This window comes from Petaurus breviceps, unplaced genomic scaffold (genome assembly GCF_028583685.1).
Source record: "Petaurus breviceps papuanus isolate PSGF00001 unplaced genomic scaffold, PetGlider_PUasm1.0 90825, whole genome shotgun sequence".
Taxonomy (NCBI): domain Eukaryota; kingdom Metazoa; phylum Chordata; class Mammalia; order Diprotodontia; family Petauridae; genus Petaurus; species Petaurus breviceps.
In genome coordinates, this window is record NW_027187353.1 from 16652044 (window position 1) to 16671562 (window position 19519).

A 19519-nucleotide genomic window follows, 5' to 3' on the forward strand; every position below is an offset into this window, starting at 1 on the left:
GATCATCCCAAGTGCTGGAGATCTCTCTGTCTTATCCCCGAGATCCTGCATCCTTAAGAGATTGCATTCCTCAGTTGGCCTAAGCAAGCATATATTAAGCACCTAATATATGTCCAGCACTCTGCTAGGTACGGAGGGTGCCAAGTCAGAAACATAGCATTGCCTGTCCACTGGAAGCTTACATTCATTTGGAGGATCTGGCATCTTCATAAATAAGTCCAAAGATAATAAGAAGTCATTTCAAGAGGAGGAAGTGTTTCTAACTAGGGATGGATGGATGGATGGAGGGATGGATGGACAGACGGACAGATGGATGGGTGGGTGGATGGGTGGATGAACGGACGGATGGATGGAGGGATGGAGGCTGTACCAGAGCTGTACTTTAAAGAAAGCCAAATTGTAGATGGTGGAGGTGAGGAGGAAGTATATTTCAGATATTGGAAAACACTCTGGCAAAAGCCTGTAGGTGGGAAATGGAATTTCAAGCAGGGGAAGACCAGCTTGGTGATGAGACTATGTGAAGGGAAGTTCTATGAAATAGAACCAGAAGGGTCAGTGGGATCCAGACGATGAAGGGTTTTAGATGCCAGGTTGAGGATTTTGTGTTTTAGCTCAGAGGCACTAGGGAGCCATTGAGCGTTTTGAGTAGATTTGTGTTTAGGAATATCGGTTTGGCAGCTCAGTGAAGGACGGATTGGAGAGTCAAGGAAACCAGCTAGGAGACTGTTCTGTCAGTCCAGATGGAAGTCTGAACAAAGGCAGAGGTCATATGAGAGAGGAGACCAATGGACTGAGAGAGATGCCAGGGAGCGTGGATTAAGATTGACAATGCTCAGGTGTGGTAGGAGAGTGAAGGGTAGGGAAGGGTCAGGAAAGACCCTCAGAGCTCCAACATGCTATGATTTATGTTCTAATGTCCCACTTTTCTGGGTTTCTTTCAACATTGGCTTTGAAAGTCTATGGTTCTGGGGCGGCCAGGTAGCACAGTGAGTAAGAGCACTGGCTCCAGTGTCGGGATGACCTGGGGATCGAATCCTGGGCTCAGACACTTAGCACCCACCCAGAAACACCTGGCCGTGTTAACTTGAACAAGTTACTTAACCCCAATTGCTTAAAAAAAAAAGAAAGTCTATGGTTCCTTTTCCATGAGTGGGAATACATTGAATCAGCCAGGAGGTGCCTGGACGTGGAAATTGGTTGTCTTAGTTGATTCTCAGAAACCTCTTAGGACTTCCTGCACAGGCCCAGTGCAGGGGGGGGGGGTGTCCTGAAAAAATGTTTACGAACTGTCCAAAGCTGAGTCAAAATGGAATTAAGAAATCTTTCAGCTGCTCTGGCCACGGGGCCCCTCTGCATCTGTTCAGCCTTCGGTATCCAGCTGGGGAGATGGCATGAGCCATGAAGGAAAATAATATATGGGAGTGAGTGGACATGTTTACCTCTGTGTGTTTGGGTATGGTCCATCAAGGCCATCTGGTACAACCTCCTCATTTTAAGAGAAGGAAGCAGACCCAGAGGAGGGGCCATGACTTGCCAAGGTGACACAGGTAGGAAGTCACAGAGCTGGCACTGGAACCCAAGCCCTCCACCACCACAGCTATAGAAATGTGTCAGATGTTTATAATGGAAAGGAAATGGTGTTGGTCATCCTGAGTGTTTCCCTAAGTAAAGAAGAACAACGGGCCAATTATAGAAACCAGGCCCTGATGGGACTTCTGAGTCTTTGAGCAGATGCTTCCTATTTAAACAGTCATACTTATGGGCAAGGCCAATAGAGCAGCAAATCTGAACCATTGTGTTCCAGTGACCCAACGGTTCTGGGCAAAGGTCACCCGGGGAGGACGGTGTTGGAGGTGAGGTCAGCACCAGGAAGAAGCTAGGGGCACAGGAAGGGCCCAGTGAAGGGGCCAGGCTCTCTGAGGCTCCTGGATGAAGTTTTCACCAGACTGGGCCAGGATGGAAACGGCAGCTGCACAGGGTAAGGCAAGGCTGCCCTCTGAGGCCTCAGCAGGAATTGCCCCATCCCCCAGTGACATCAAGCAAACACGGCAGAAGGTCCTGTGTGGGACATTATGGAAGGCAACTGGGAGGGAATTGGAGATAGCAGCATATGAAGATCACTGGAAGGAAGCTCAAGGAGGATGTGAAGGCTGGCTTGAGTATTTGGGAACTCTCATAGGGAATTTATTCTGTATTACCCTGGAGAGCAGATCTAGATATGACCAGTGAGGATGGGGAAGTTTTCAGCTTGATGTAAGCAGCTGAGAAGGCAGACTGTAGACAAGGGGAGCCCTTAGCCTGATGAGGAGACGGGCTCTTCACCTTTGGGAGCCATAGGTGTGATGGATGTAGATGGAATCCACTCACACAGCACTCTGTCCAAGCTCTCTCCTAGTAGACACCCAGGGAAGGTTTTTAAATTCATTCGTTCAGAGGTGTAGAATATTCTGTAGACTTTCAAAGCACTGTCACATTTTGAATGTAAATCAAAATAAATCAATGACTCAATTAAGAGTTCAAATCCAGCCTCAGAAACTTGCTCTCTGTGTGACCCTGGGCAAGTCACTTAATCTTGTTGGTCTCAGTTTCCTCCCCTGTAAAGAGAGCTGGAGAAGGATTTGGCAAACCTCTCCAGTATCTCTGCCAAGAAAGCCCCAAATGGGATAGTGAAGAGTTGAATGCAACTGGAAAACGACTGAACAATAAAATGATTAGCTGTGATTGGTCCCTCACCCTTTCTGGGACACAGCTGGTCGTTATCTAAGAATGATGGAATGGGGGAGTTGGAGTGGGCCTTAGCAGCCCTCTAGCCCTGCTGGAACAAGCCTTCTCTGTCCGTGGTTGTGGCCTGGCCCGTACTCGAAGACGTCTCCTAATGGGGCCTCTTCACTTCCGGAGGCAGCCCATTCTCCCTGTGAGCAGCTCCATGAGTAAGGAGCCTTCTCCTGATCACAGGCCTGAATCTGCTTCTTTGGACCTTCCACCCTCTGGGGCCATGCGCAGGGCAGCCTTTCCAATGCTGGAGACAACCACTGGGCAACAGTGACTGTATCCCTCTGAGGGTTGCAAAGCTCTTCATGGGTGTCACCTTATTTGATCCTCGGAGGTGGGTGATGTTATTCTCCACATGTTACAAATGGAGAAACTGAGGCACAAAGCATTTAAGTGACTTACCCATGATCACATAGCTAGCGAGTATCTGAGGCCAGATTTGGACTTGGGTCTTCCTGATCCCGAGTCAGGCCCTCTCCCCGCTGCGCCACCTAGCTACCTCTAGCAGGACCCTCTGAGTCTTCTCTCCTCCAGCATAAGCATCCCCATTTCCTTCAGGTGATCCTTATAGGATGTGACCCTTCCCCTCTAGATGGTCTCTCTCCTCTAGATGCTCTCCAGCTTGCCACTCAGTGTCCTTCACCTGTGGTGCCCAGAAAGGAATGCCATACTCCTGACTGGGGTGGAGGGCAGAGAGGCTCTCATCTCCTTATTCCTGAAAGCTGCATCTCTCAATGCAGCCCAAGATGAAATGAACTCTTTTGGCTCACCTATCACACTGTTGATTCACACTGAGCTTGCAGTCCACCAAAACCCCCAGATCTTTTTCAGGCAAATAGCTCCCTAACCTTGCCTCCCCCATCTCCTACTTGAGAAGTTGGTGTTTTGAACTCGACTCTGACCTTTCCCCTGTCGAAGTTCCCTCTAATTAGATGCAGAATAAGTCATTCCTCTGGCCCTGGCCAACGTGGTAGTGGGTTTCTATTGCTGTACGAAGGTTTCTGTATCTCTGTTTCTTTCTACCTCAGTGTATGAGTGAGGGTAGGAGGGACAAAAAAGTGGATGCTTAATAAACCACCAAGCATGGTACCAGGCACATAGTAAGTACTATGAAAATATTAGCTATTATTATTGCTAACTGTGTGGCCTTGGGTGAGTCCCTTAACTTTTCTAGGCCTCAGATTCCTCCCCTGTAAAGTGAGGGTGTTGGACTAGACGATCTCTAAGCCCCCACCCCCTCAGGTCTAGACTCTGTCCTCTAGAGTGTTCACTACCATTCCAAGCTCACAGCCTTATTTCTCACCCTTCATCTCTATTCTGCATTGACCAGAGGGGGACACATTCCAGTGGTCTTCCCCTGCCTTCCTGTTCCCTCCCTCCTTGCCCCTGCCCAGGAATCAAGTTTCAGATTCCCTTCTCTCAAGCAGGATACAAAGAAGTCACTGTTCCCCTGACAGGCCTAGCCCCTGGGCACCTGAGTGCTGAAGTCAGTGGCCAGGGAAGGAAGCCAGATGGGCCATTTGCAAGGTTATCACCCAGTGGAGAATGGAGGAAGAGCGAGGAAGAGAACGGGGCTGGCCTGCTTTGGGTCATTTGCAGGGTCTCACCCAATGGACAATGGAGGAAGAATGAGGAAGAGAATAGGACTGGCCTGCTTGAACAAAAGACAAACAATCAGGCTCAAGGCACAGTATCATAGGTTTTAGACCAGGGCATCTTAACCTTAATTTGGGTCATGAACCCCTTGGGCTTTCAGGTTAAGCCCATGAACCACCCCCCAAGGGTCAGTAAAAATACATAGGGTTATAGAGGAAACCATGCATAGTGAAATGATTTTCTTCCTTCTTTCCTTCCTCCTTTCCTTCCTTTCACTTTCTTTTTTTCTCTCCTATATTGTCTATCTATATATCTAACTATATCATCTATCTTCCTATCATCTATGTATGTGTGTACGTGTCCATCTGTCCCTCTCTCTGTATCATCTACCATCCACATATCTAAATACATATGAAGGTATTTGTCTGTCTGTCTATCTGCATCTATATGGATATATAGATGGTGGGTGATATAGGTAGACAGGCAGAGAGGGATATATAGATGGTAGACAATATAAAGAGACAGATACATAGATGATAGATTATATCTGCTTTTTTCATCTAGCTATCATCTATATATCTCTCTCTGCCTGTCTGTCTACCTATATCACCTACCATCTGTGTACTTATATGTCCATCTGTCCATCTTTATATAAAATTCAGTGACCCTGGATTAAGAACTGCTGTCTTAGAGTCATTTCCAGGCCCGATTCTCCAAAAGGAAAGACCTTCAGGAGGGGCTCAGTATAAAATCTAGGATTTTCAGACTTTCTTCGTTGTCTCTGATCACTTTCAAAGATATGAACCTTAGGCTGGCTCTGAATTATTATGTCATCATAGATTTTCTCTTAACTTGAACTGGGATCCCCTTCCCCATGGTCACTACCAAGAACTCATTTAAGTTACCTTTGAGTGAGACGTAAACATCCTGTGTCCTTCCCTTCTCTCCCTATCCAAGACAGTCATCCCCTCACAGACAATGCACACAGAATGCAATTCCATAAGGATCCACCAAACAGGGTGAGATCCATCTGGAAAGATGATGAAAGGGTGAGTTTGGGGATGTTCTGTTTGGCAGCAGAGTCTAGATGTTTAGTTTTAAAAGATCAAAGCATGACAGAGCTGTGGGCTGATAATAAGATGAAATGTGATCATGATAAATATAAAGTTCTTCCTATGTGGTCAAAAAAATCAATTGCCTAAGAATAAACAATACGGGGGAGATATAAATAGACAACAGTTCGTATGAAGAAGGCCAGGGGGCTGTGGTGGTAGCCTGCCAGCTCCATGTCGGCCAGTCAGTCAGCAAGCATTGATTAAGTGCCCACTGTATGCCAGGAACTATGCTAAGTGCTGGATACCAAGAAAAGAAATATCAGTCCCTGATCTCAAGGAGCTCACAGTCTGATGGGGGAGACGGCATGCAAATAACTGCACCGACAAGCTACAGACGGGCTCCATCTATAGATGGGAGGTGACCAGTAGAGGGAAGGCACGGGAATTAAGAGGCTGGGGAGGATTTCTCATAGGAGGTGGGGCTCTAGCTGGGGCCTGAAGGAAGTTAGGGAAGCCAGGAGGCAGATGAGGGAGAGCATTCCAGGCCTGGGAAATGGCCAGAGCCAAGAGATGGGCGCCAACATCACCGGATCGAGAGTAGCGGGGGAGGCGGAGAACAAATCCCAAAACTGTCATTAGGTAGAGAGAAAGAGAGAGAACCGGGAAGGAGGGATGGCTCCCTCACCCAGGTTCTAGAAAGTTTACATTATGTAGGATTTTGACATAGACATTCACACACGAGTCACACGTGAATCCCATGTAGGGAACACGACACAAACTTGGGTGGAATGCTTTGGGTGGATCCAGGACCGGGGGAACCCAAAATTCTTTGTAGCCATCTTCAGGATTCCTAAAGTTACTGAGGGGGGGCAGACAGGTAGCACAGCGAGTAAGAGCACCGGCTCCAGTGTCGGGATGACCTGGATCAAATCCGGGCTCAGATACTCAGCACCACACCCAGAAATGACTGGCTGTGTAACCTTGAGCAAGTTACTTAACCCTGATTGCTTTAAAGAAAAAAAAAAGAGTTACTGAGGTCGGGCAACATTCTGGGTGCAAGTAACCTCTAGTCCCACCAAGTTGGATTCAAACATTATTAATAAATGATAAAGAATCTACAGAGAAGAGGGGAAAATATAAGAAGACTGGAAATGTCGGGGGCAGGCTATGAAGGGCTTTAAATGACAAACAGAGGATCTCAGATTTGATTCTGAAGGCAATAGGGACACCCTGGACTTCATTGAGTTAGAATGGCGACTTGGTCAAGAGCTTACTTTCAGGAAGATCATTGTGGCAGCTGAGTCAATAGATTGCCATAGCAGCCAGGCAATTAGCGAATGAGACTTTATTAAAAAACTATGTGCCACATGTACAATCGGCATCAATTGCTTGCCTTCTCAATGAGGTGGGGAGGGAAAAGAGGGAGAGATGTTGGATCTCAAAATGTGCAAAAAGAATGTTAAAATTGTTTTACATGTAATGGGGAAAATTAAATATTAAATTTAAGGAAAGAACCTACATGCCAGGCATTGGGCTAAGTGCTAGGGATACTGAAAAAGTCAAAAGCTGACCCGGCCCCCAAGGAGCTTCCAGACTGATGGGGGAGACTTTGTGCAAATGACTATGTTCATAGGGAATATCTATTGGGTAGATGGAGCTAATTTCGAAATGAAGGCTCTAGCAGTGAGGGGGTGGGTGGGACGTAAGAAGGGCGCCTGGAAAGGCCTGTTGAACCAGCATGGAGAAAGGCCTTAAGAGACCCGGAGAAGGAGGAAAGAAGACTCAGGTGGGATGTGCTGGCTGTCCTCTCTCACCCCAACATACATACACACACAGTGTGTCCTCACTTAGGAGTGCAGAGACAGGCCGTACACTGCGTGGAGAAGCTAGCGGGCCTTGTGGAGGAGCGGCATTGCGACACCCTGACCAGGCCGGATGACAGACAGAAGAGCTGTAACCAGGAGCCCTGCCCAGCCAGGTGACGCCCCCCTTCCCCACCCTCTTAGGTCAACCCTTTTCCTGCCCTTTCCCCTCGACACCCAAGGAGACTGCTTGTCAACTCTGTGACCTAGGGGGTGAAGGGAGGGGGGGTGTTGGACTCAGCCCCTGATGTTCCTTCCAACTCTGTGAATCCTGCGATTCTGAGTACTGGAAAGGGCCCTCCCCTGCCTCTGCCCATGCTCTCAGGTCCCATCTAATGGCACCTCTTTAAGTTTCTACATGTATGACTCTACCTTATATAATTTCAGTTCAGGTAAACATTACACTCTTAATCTATTCAGGGTGCTTGTCTAAGCCCTAGAGGAAGTACAAAGAGAGAGAGATGGTAGGTCCTGATCCAGGAATTTAATGGAGGGAAAGATGTGTGTCCAAATAACTGCAATGCAGGGAAGGAAGAGATGCTCCCAGAAGAGGCACCAGGTGAAGGGTTATGAGAAAGGTCACAGAGAGCCAATGTGCGGCATCAAGGAAGGCCATGTGGTGGAGATGGAGCCCAAAGAAACCTTGAGAAGGGAGAGAGAACTTCATAGATGGAGCGAGGGTGGGTCCATTTGTGCATGGGGGATGAAATGTAGAGAAGGCATGTAAACAGGAGAGGCCAGACACCAGGCACTGGGAGAAGAGCAGTTTAACTGGGACCAAGTACAGGAGGAAAGTGTGCTGATTTATCTCCCTACTCAACTTGTACCACTGGTTTACTCTGCTGGGGAGGGGAGAGAGAGAAAGAGAAAGAGAAAGAGAGGATGGGGAAAGAAGAGAGGAGGGTGGGAAGAAGATAGTGGAGAGCGAGAGGAGAGAATGAGAGCAAAGAGGAGAAGATGGGGGAAGGAGAAAGAGAGAGAGAAAAGGAAAAGATGGGGAAGGAAGTGAGAGAATGAGAGGGAGAGGAGAGAGAGAGAGAGAGAGAGAGAGAGAGAGAGAGAGAAGGAAAAGATGGGGAAGGAAGAGAGAGAATGAGAAGGAGAGGAGAAGATGGAGGAGGGAGAAAGAGAGAAAAGGAGAAGATGGAGGAGAAAGAAAGAACGAGAGAGAAGGGGAGAAGACTGCCATTAATTTGCTTCAAGATCTTGGGTAAATCATACAGTAACACCGGCCTCAGATTTCCACTTGGCAGGGGGGTGTTAGGAAGATAGAGTGAGCACACAGAGAATGGTGGTGGGAGACACTACAGGGGCTTTTCAGGCTGCTGGTCCCAGGCCTTGAGGGCTTGACTCTCCCTTCTCTCTGCCTGCCCTGGGCCCCTTCTTCAGGTGGTGGTTTGGAGAATGGCAGAGCTGCAGCCGAACATGTGGTCTTGGAGGCCTGGCCCTGCGGACCGTCCTCTGCATCCAGAGTGTGGGACTGGATGAGCAGAGGGCACTTCGCCCCGAGGACTGCTATCCCATACCCAAGCCAGAGGTCACCATGTCCTGTAATGAAGACAACCCCTGCCCATCCTCCTGGGAAGTAGGCAACTGGTCGGAGGTGAGTCAGGTGCTTTCCCAGATGTCTCGAAGGCGAGGGCAGCTCTGGAGATGAGGCAGGGCCCCTCTGGAAGATTCCAGGCTCCCCCCCCCCACCAGTGGTATGATCCCCCTTCTTTCACAAAGGAGGAGACAGGCTCAGAGAGCTCAGCGACTTGCCCAGGGCTACTCACCTACCATGTACCATGTACGGGGCGGGTCTGTCTACAAGCATGTTAGATAGGTGAAGGCCTTTCATCTGCACTCGACTCCCTTGGAGCTTGGAATGTCCCAGGTGATCTTCCTTTGGGACAGAACTGAGCTGAGTTCAGGGAGGGTTATTCTCAGAAAGGGCCTTTTGGGGCAGCTAGGTGGCACAGTGAGTAAAGCACTGGCCTTGGAGTCAGGAGGACCTGAGTTCGGTTCCGGCCTGAGACACTTAACACCCACACAAAAATACTAGCCGTGTAACCTTGGGCAAGTTACTTAACCCCAATTGCCCTCCAAAAGGCAAAAAAAAAAAAAAGGCCTTTTGCCCTGGAAGGCAGCAGCAGAACCACCAATACCCCACCTTCTAAGAACAATGCCAATAGCTAACATGTATAGAGTGCTTACTGTGTTCCAGACACTGTGCTGAATTCGAGGGGACTGGGGTGACAGCTGGTAGTGATCTTCCTTTTAGAGACACCAGGGAGTTGTTGGTAGTGGCAGGGAGTTCAGGTGGTAGGCTGTAATGTTAATGGGGTAGAAGATCTTCCCTCCCATTAATAGGCCTCAGGTGGAGCCCATTAAGGGAAGCTTGCTTAGGGGAGGCTTGCTTGTAGGAAGGCTTTCACACCTTCTGCTAATTTCTAGTTAAGCACTGAGTCACCAGGGCTGTGATGCCCTCTGGCTCAGAGTTGGTATTTTGGTTTGGGGGCTCACTTATGAGAAGGTTCTTGTGTTTCCCTGATTGAGATTTGAGTAGCCATATTTTCAGAGCCCCCCACCTGCTCAGATGTAAAGTTTCTCTTGATCTAGGTACATATGTAAAGTATTCAAGCAGCCAGAGCCCTGTCTGTTGGTCTTTATTTCTCTGCTTGTATTTTCTCTATTTTCTTTGTTAGAATTTTCTCTGAAGTTCAGGGTACTTTTTTTCCCCTGAACTAATGAATGTAATTAAAATGATTGTTGACCCCTTGAACATCTGTCTTTCCTAGTAAAGCAGATCTAAGAACCTGCACTAGCAGCCATCCTGGGTATGCCAGTGTGGTTGCTGATACGTAAGCCTGGGGTTCCAGGCCCTGGATGGCATCAGTTACATCCCAAGATGGTGGTGGGTGACAGTCCCTGTGTGAGGCATGCACTCAGAGATGCTGTTAAATATAGTCAGTTATCAAGCAACCTTGTTTGTATTAACCTGATGTCTTCATTATAAGACCTGGGTCTATTGCAGGGATTGAGCTTGGGAAATGGCAGTGATTGATGTGAAGGGAAAACGCCAATATGTTTAAGGGCTCATGCCTCAGCTCTGAACCAGACCCATCTAAGGCCCTCATCCTTTGGCATTCAGTCTGGTGCCCAAGCCCTGGCCTTGGCCCAGCTCCACCCCCAACTCTGCAGCCCTAGGAACTCAGCTTTATCAGATCCACCAGAGTTGATTAGACTTAGACAAAAGTGACCGCCTTCCTAAAATTAACATTCCAGATAGCAATTTCTTCTCTTAAAGCAGAGAGATGTGAGGCAATTAATATTAATAATTTCACATTATATACACCATCTCTCCAAAACAGAATTGAGATGGCTCAGTGAGAAATAGATTTGTCTGGATATCAGGTCATGGGACCATGAATTCCCAAGCACCATACTAAGAGCTTTTACAAATATTATCTCATTTGACCCTTACAGCAACCCTGGGAGGGAGGGCTAGTATTATTTCCATTTAACAGTGGAGAAAACTGGGGCTGATGGCAGTTGGCTGGGTCAAATCTCTGGTCACATTTGAACTTAGACCCTAGCACTCTACCGTACCACCTAAAAAAAAAAATTATCTGGAGAAAGGTCCACAGGCCAGGGTTTCACCAGATTATCAAAAAGGCTAAAGACACACCCACATAAAAATTTAGGAACTCCCACTCAAATCCAACCCTCTCATTTTACCAAACCCTAATAGCCAGCATTTATATATCACTAAGGTTCATAAAGCCCTTTACAAATATTATCTCATTTTATCTACATAACAATCTTGGGATGTAAGTGCTATTGTCATCCCGATTTAACAGATAAGGAAACTGAGGCAGAGAGCAGTTAATTAATTACTCCAGGGTAATACCTAAAGAAGTCTTATCAATCTCCCAGCTTGGTCCCACAACAGATAGAATGCAGACCATTAGGAGTTCAAATCCTGACTCAGACACTTATTAGCTGCGTGACCCTGGGCAAGTCTCTTTACCACTGAGAGCCTCAATTTCTCATTTGTAAAATGGAGATGATAATTCGGTTGTGAGGATTAAATGAGATAATCTTGTGGAGTTAGAACTAGTATTATTAACCAATAATTACGTCGCTTCCTGTTTGGGATGAAGGAGCCTGTGATGGGCCTGGCATTTATTGCATGGTCTTGGTTTAAGATTTATGCTCATGAAACACAAGAGAACACAGGAGAGTGTACAGCCAGGTGCCAGACCAGTTCTACATGAGTCACTGCCCGAGGGGGTCAGGGAAGGGGCGGATATGAATGGGAAGACTTCCCGGAGGATGGAACACACAGAATCTGGTGTGGGGAGTACTTGGCTTGAGCAGCACCAGCAGACGTTGCTGCTGATTGACTGGGTACCTGGGTGGGTAGGATGGGGGCGGCAGAGAGCGTGGGGTGGCCTCCCCATGGCACCACTTCCTGAATTCTGTCCTCTTTCTCCTAGTGTTCTGTGAGCTGTGGGATGGGCATGCACAGCCGGCCTGTCTTCTGTGCCAATGACACGGGGGACCCATGTGATGCTACCCAGAAGCCCATCTCAGAGACAGCCTGTTCCCTGCCGCCGTGTCCCTGGGTGCCCGAGAAGCCTGTCCCAGAGTGGTCAGGGAGCGGTTCTTCGAGCAGAGAGCTCTTCAACGAGATTGAGTTTATACCCAGCAACTACATTCCTCCATTGGAGCCACTGGCACCTGGTGCCCCTGGCCCCCAGGACTCCAATCTCATCACCGAGGATGACTTCTCACCCAGTGACAAGAAAGGCAATGTCTTTGTGGACGATTTCTACTATGATTACAACTTCATCAACTTTCATGAGGATCTCTCCAACAGCCCCTTTGAGGATCGGGACAAGCCAAGTGAGGAGATTGGTGGGGGCACTGATGAGGGGCCCGAGGGCTGGGACACATCTGATGAAACACCCCTGGCTGCACCACCCAGCTCCGAGGGTCCAGAGAGCCACACGACCCAGCCCATCCCAGTTCAGGAGGAAGTCATGAAGACTGATGGCCAACGGTCTGTGGGCTTCACCACTGAATCTCTCCCTTCTACCCCCACCCCTTCCTTGATACCCTTCAGTCCCAGCCAGGGACAGAAAAGAGAGACGGTACTTCCAGAAGATTTCCCAGGCCCTCAGACAAATTCTATAAATAGCTACTCTAATCTCTTCCTAGATAAATCCCCAGAAGGCCCCGTGACAGGTGATAGCTCTAAAGAGGACCCAGCATTCTCAGCGTCCTACCCTCTATCCCCTTCTTTACCCACCTCAACCTCAGTGATACCTGTAGAGACAGACAGTGAGAAAACCAACACCAGTGAAAGCAAAGGAGAGGCCCAGGGGGAAGATGCCAGCCCTCAGAGGCCTAGTGTTCTTGGTGATGAGGATGACAGTCACCTGTATGTCCCCACCAAGGCCTCTGAGAAAGACCCTGACAGGTTGCTCAGGGAAGGATTGGACGTGGCTTCTGATGATGACAGCAAGAAGTTCCCTGGGAACATAGCAGCCTCAGGGGACAGTAAAACAGCCCCTGTGTCCCCTCACCTTCTCCATGAGCTGAATCTGGGTCTCCCATCTCCCCAGACTACTACTCTGGGGCTATTCCTTACTCCTGTTCCCTCAAGTGCTCCAAGGACAGAAGTTGTCATGATATCCAAAGACACTGATCCTACTGAAAGGTCACAGAACTCAAGTGACCAGAGACTAAGAGACAATGGGCCACTCCCCAACGAAGGGACCTGGAGGGCCACCTCTTCCCCCCTCCCTTCTGAGACTAAGCCAGTCAGATCCTTTCCATCAGACACCTCTTTATCCCCTCCCACCATGTCTAGTGTCCCAGGGCCAAAGAGTATGGACCTCCCAGCCCAAGATCTGACCCAGTGGGACTTCCAGACCCCAGTTATACCAGTGACCTCTGATCCCAATGACCTGGCTGGTCCAGTAGTCATGCCTTGGGATGACCATTCCCTCTCCTCTGCACTGACCCCCAGCCCAGGGTTAGACGATTTGTCCAATGAAATCAGGGTATCCCACTACCCAGACTTCTCATCTCCCCCCAGCCACTCCTGGGCAAACAAGTGGCTGGGAAATCCAGATGGGGAAACATCACCTAGGAACGTTGTTCATGATGGCGGAGACCTCAAGAACAAATTCCAGATCCCAGCCGAGACAGTGCTAGTTGGTACCGAGGAGCCTGCCCAGGGCACATTAGCCACCACTACAGTCCCTGGGAGAGCCAGCTGGGAAGTCGGTGACTGGAGTGAGGTGAGTACTGGCTAGAACTTCTCCTCAGAGGCCTGCAGCTCTCCTCTGTCCTTCCAGGCATCAGAGAAGACTGGTTTTATCCCATGTGGTATTTAACTTGGAAGCATGGTCTGGTGGTCAGGGCACTAGTCATGACATCAGAACAACTTGGGTTTGAATCCTGACTCTGACACTTACTAGTGGTGTGACCCTGAGCAAACCATTTAACCTTTCTGGGCATCAGTTTTCTCATCTGTAAAATGGGTGCAGTTGAGGCAACTTCCTACCATGGTGGTTGTAAAGACCAAATGAGATAACGTGTGCAAAGCTATAATTATCATCATCATCATTGTAGCTATTATTATTATTATTTCCACAATGGTGATGAGCGTTTTGAAAAAAGCATAAAAGTATATGTACCAGTAGGAATCATATTTGACTGGGTAATTCCTTTCCTTAAAAAAAATCATCCTACTGACTTTGAGTGATCGAGGTTCAGAGGGCAGTGTTGGCCACTGGGGCTCTGTTGGAAGTGAGAAGGCCCTTATTTCCAGCGCCACAAGGGTCTCAGTTTTCTTTAAAATGAGATGTTAGTTAGATGCTGAGATCAGAACCAGGAAAGAGAACAGCTAGACCAAATTCCAGGCCATCTCATCCAGAGGGCCTGACGAAAGGACCCCGCCCCTGCTCTCAACTCCCCTTCTCTGTGCCATATCCCTTCAGTGAAGCAATGGGTTAGGGCAGACACCATGTGGGCATGTCAGGGCTGGGAACCCACCAAAAAGCCCCTGTTAGAGACCAGAGAAGCTAGATTTGACTTAGGATAGAAACCTAAATCTCTGGGTTTCCCCTGAAGAATTGATCCCCCAAAAGGAGGAGAATTAAAGTCTTAAGCTCCTCTCATCCAATGTCCCATGACAGAATAAATCCCCTCTCTACAAGCTCCTACAAGATGTCCAGTCCCTTCTTAGCACAGAGCTTACATCTGGACAAGACAGCCCATTTCATTTTCGGACTAGTCGAATTGTCTGGGACATTTTTTTGTATCAGGCCAAAACTGGTCTCCCTGTAATGCCCTTCCCCATTTCCTCCATTATTCCTGGTTCTGCTAGCTGAGGCCAAGAACAAGTCTGAACCCTCTTGCTTGCAATAGCCCTTTTCATCCTTGAAAGCAGCTCACCTCTTTTCCTGAGTCTTCTCCGCTTCGTGTTCAATACTCTCAATTCCCCTAAGGCATGATTTCCCAGCCCCTCACCATTCTGGCTTAGCTGCTCTGGGCACACTCTAACTTGTCAATGTCCTTCCTAAAATATGGGCCTCTGTGCTCCAGATGGGATCTGACTGGGACAGAGTGAGGGTGAGGAGGAAGGAGGAAGGGGGTGGCCTCCCTTGCTCTGGACTGTACACATCTATCAGTTCAGCCCAATATCTCCTAATCGAGCCACTGACAATTCCATGCAAAGAAGAAAGGGTAGACAGTTCCCTGGCCTTCAACCTCCAGGCTCTGCACCCAGCTGAAAGTATAGATAATTGGGATTTGGAAAAGAACTCAATGTTGCATGGTGCCATCATGGTAGTAACAAGCTCAGCCTGTAGTCTTTTCCCCCTTTCTCCGTTTCCCCTCCCCCTTCTCACACTCAAGGCTAAAGAAGTTGAGGCTTGAGTGTCCCCATCAAATACTGACATTAGAAGGCCCATTTTTCAGATAGAAAGATTCAGGCTTACAGAGGGGGACTGGCAGCCCCAAGGCTGGTTCCAGAGCTGGGATTTGAACATGAATCTTCTAATCCCCATGCTCTCACCCCAAAGCGAGATGATAATTTAATGGTTCTGCATTTGTTCCTCTGGCACTGGACTGGGGGTCAGAGCAGAGGAGAAAGAGAATGGTCATCCCAAGGCAAGACTACCAGATCCTGTCCACCTGAGACACTTTCCTTCCTACTTTGCCCATCACCCATTCATTCCACAAGTACTCATCATATCTGATCCTTTCAACCATTAAAAAATGTGCTAAGCTTATGCACATAATTCCTGTTCCCTAAGAGTCTGCAACCTAGAAATAGATAGTGGCAAAACTCTAGAGTGTTCACAGAAAAAGAATGATTATTATTAGTTATCATTGGTCATTCTGGTTCTCGATCGCCCAGGCCCTCATGGCCCTCCCCAGCCAGCCGTACGGGCGCTGGCTTTCTCAGGCCTGAGGATGTTGGCCCATGTGTCAGTGAGTGCTGCTGGGGAGGAGATGGGTCCCAACCTCAGTCTCCCCCCTCCCACAGTGTTCCACCACCTGTGGTCTGGGAGCCATCTGGAGGTCCGTGCGCTGTAGCACTGGTCAGGAGGAAGACTGTATCCCAACCAGCAAGCCAGTGCCTGCCCGCCGCTGCTACCTGAGGCCCTGCTCAGCATGGCGGGTGGGGAACTGGAGCAAGGTAAAGAGTCTCTCCTCCTCCTTCACCTCTCCCACCCAACCACTGGGCCCTGGGGAAACCGAGCCTTTGCCTTGACCCTGGTCTCTGAAGAGGAACTGTCCCCTGTTGGGGAAACTGAATTGGCCTGGAATTAGGGCAGAGGGCACTTACTAGCCAACTGGTTGTGGTTATTCCCATGGGTCTCTGGGGCTGTTGGAGAAGGGGAGGGCTGGGCAAGGGAAGCAGAGATCATCTGAGGGACCAAGTCCTGAGCTTGGTGTGAGACGGCCCATCCACATCCTCCCTACCAAGGAGGCCGGCTACGGAAGCCATGGAGAGCACACTGGATTTGGGTGGGCTGGGAGCCGGCTGTCGTCCCCTCCTGCTCTCAATGACCTGTCTCCCTTGCCTCCACCCCAGTGCTCCCGGAACTGTGGGGGTGGCTTCAGGTATCGGGATGTGCACTGCGTAGATACCCGGGACCGCCGGCTCCTCCGCCCATTCCACTGCCAGCCTGGCCTCTTCAAGCCTCTGGGCCAGCTCTCCTGCCACGTGGACCCCTGCCTCGACTGGTACACGTCATCCTGGAGAGAGGTAAGGTTATGGTGAAGTTCCCCAGGCTCCCAGACAGACACAGCACAGGCCCAGCTGGGCCTCCGGCATTCTCAATACTTCTCATGTCCTTTCCCTGTGGTTGGAAGCTCCTCCTGGCCTATCCACCCAACTCAGGACCTTCTGAGCCCTTCCCTTGAGGGACAAAACTCCTCTCCCTAACTCATTTACCCTAAGGCAGAAGAGACTAAATATAATCCCTGGGAAAATGGTGGGTCCTTGTACAAGAACCTAAAAAGGGCCTGTGGGACCAAAGAAATGCCTTCAAATGGTTAAATTCAAGGCCCTTTGCCTGGTATCTGAGGAAAGAAACTGTTTAGAGATAGGAATATCTTCGCGATGCCTCTCTACTTACCTTATGTAGTCAATGACTACTCCACTTTTGCTTAAAACCAGTCTTGACCCCAGAATTTCTCTCTGTCAAACCAAGAGGACCCCATGACCCCACCTGGGGCACCCCCCCCAACTTTCCTCACTTAGAGTATCTGGTCCACTGGCTTCCAGGCTCAGGTGTGTATGACCTGTCACAGCCCTTCTCTGAGAGAACAGCCTGACCTCGGGCCACAGATGGGCTCCTCCAGACTGTGCAGAGAGCCAGACCGTCAGTCAGCAGGCCCCGCTGCCAGCCCCCTCTGCTTTCCCCTAGGCTCTCAGGGCCCCCTGAGTCCTAACAGGGGTACCTGAGCTGGGGGGATTCCATTTCCCCTTAGTGCTCTGAGGCCTGTGGAGGAGGAGAACAAGAGCGCCTGGTAACCTGCCCGGAATTTGGACGCTGTGAGGATTCCATGCGGCCCAATACCACCAGGCCCTGCAACACTCACCCATGTACCAAGTGGGTGGTGGGGCCCTGGGGACAGGTGAGCTGGAGCGGGTCTGGGGACGGCCAAGAGGGAGCCCCCACATTGGGTGGGGAGTCAGCAGAGATCTGGGTTTGAATGCCCACGATTTTGGTGAAGATCAAATGAGATAATGTATGGAAAGCTACTATTATGATCAGACACCTCTGGTCTTTCCAAGGCTTTAGGTCATGGCCAAATCACTTGACTCCTTTGAATCTCAGTTCCCTCATCTGTAAAATGGAGATAATACCACCCATAGGCCTTTGAGACCGTTTGTGGAAAGTGCTTTGTAGACCTCAAATGGTCATACAAATGGCGGTCATGATGATGCACCCGTTTGGAATGGAGGCAGGGGAGCCAGACACTTTGGGCCTTTTCTGAGGTGCCCTCAGGGAGCAGGGGGAGACAGTAACCCTGAACCCTGCACCCTGGAGCAGGAAGAGCCTCCATGTGTCCAAACCCCACCCCCCTTCCAAGGCGGCAGCATCTCTCACATGAAACAATCATAGATGGCTCCCAAGAAGCCATTTGCTCCCACTCCCCTCATTGTATAGGGGAGGAAACTGAGGCAGAGAAAGGTCAAGTGAATTAACCAATGTACCAAGTGGATGGGGCAGGATTTGAACTTGTGACTCCTGACCGCCAAGTCCGTTGCTCTTTCCAATGTACCACATGCCAAAAGGGTTCTCGTCCATCCTCCCACAGCTACCACATTAGCATGGGCCCTGGCTCCTACCCATCAGGGCCTTTATGGCAGCCTCTCTCCTTGAAAGCTCAATGGCAAGGCCTTCTCCCTCAGGAAGCCTTCCCTGATCACTCCCATTGTTGACGGGCCTCCCACATTGCTGCGTTTTACACCCCTCTCTTGCACTTAGTGTGTGAAAAGTGTGTGTTCAGTTCTCAGTACTTTTGTCTTATCCCACTACTGGACATGAGCCCTCTGAGGGTCTGGGTCTTGTCTAAACCTCCCGTCTCCCCAGGGCCCACTTTCAGTGCCTGTTGAATGAATGAGTGAGTCCTCCTTCCAATGGTCTTTTTTCTCCAGTGCTCAGCCACGTGTGGGGGAGGGATCCAGCGGCGGCTGGTCAAGTGTGTCAACACCAAGACCGGCCAGCCAGAAGAGGACAGCAGTCTTTGTGACCATGAAGCGTGGCCTGAAAAGTCCCAGAGGTGCAACTCGGAGGACTGTCCTAAGGAGTCAGGTAAGTGGCTCTCCCCGCCCTGCCTCCCAGGGCTCAGGAGGCCACAGTGGAGGTTGGATTCTCTCTTTCTGGTGGAGTCTGGGATGGAAAGGAAGACAGCGTGGGAACCTGGGTTCAAACCCTGGGCCCACCTCCTGCTGCCTGTGGGCAAGTCCTTTCCCTTTCCAAGGCTGAGTTTCAGATGCCTTCAAGTGAGAGAGTTGGGCTATCTGATCTATAAGGTTCTAAATCTGCTGGTCTGTGTTCTACGATCTCTTCCAGGGGTGACATTCTATGATTCGTTGATTTGTTTTTGATGTTCTCAAGGCCCTTCCAGCTCTAACCATCTATGTTCTAAGGACCCTCCCAACTTTGACGTTCTAGGTTCTAAGGTTCCCCCTTGCTCTGAGATTCTCAGTTCTAAAGTTCCTCCCAATTCTGACGGTCCATGTTCTAAGACCCCTCCCAGCTCTGGTAGCCTGTGTTCTAAAGCCCTTCCTGCTTGGATATTCCATCATTCTCAGTGATCATCTGTCCAATTTATGAATTATCTAGTTCATTTGCAATGATTCTTTACATAATCCTCAGTTGATTATGATTTATTATTTCACCACACCCCAAAAAGCCACCTTGATCTTGGGCTGCCCTAAGCAAGGCAGTGTCTCTAGAATGAGGGAGGTGGTGGTCTCCCTGGAGGCAGGGGTTCTTAATCTTTCCTATCTCTGTAACCCACACTTCATTCTTGGCTATCTGGTGAAGTCTGTGGACCCCTCTTCAGAATATGGTTTGTTAACTACATTCACAATGGAAAGAAATGCTGAATTTCACTTAGAGTTTAGTGAAAATAAAGATCTATGTTTTTCCCCATCCAAGTTTATGCATCTCCTAAAATCTATCATCTGTGGAGACAGCTGGATAGAGG

General features: G+C 49.3%; 1 protein-coding gene across 1 annotated transcript in view; it reads left to right on the forward strand.

Annotated features, from left to right (window-relative positions):
- The window catches only part of ADAMTS7 (ADAM metallopeptidase with thrombospondin type 1 motif 7), a 163231-nt gene that overhangs the window by 124795 nt on the left and 18917 nt on the right, over window positions 1-19519 (forward strand). The window contains exons 17-23 of the mRNA XM_069071387.1: window positions 7275-7401; window positions 8675-8888; window positions 11767-13578; window positions 15834-15986; window positions 16386-16559; window positions 17288-17434; window positions 18462-18618. Of these exons, the coding sequence (XP_068927488.1) occupies window positions 7275-7401; window positions 8675-8888; window positions 11767-13578; window positions 15834-15986; window positions 16386-16559; window positions 17288-17434; window positions 18462-18618 (2784 nt within the window). The remainder of the gene's footprint in view (window positions 1-7274; window positions 7402-8674; window positions 8889-11766; window positions 13579-15833; window positions 15987-16385; window positions 16560-17287; window positions 17435-18461; window positions 18619-19519) is intronic.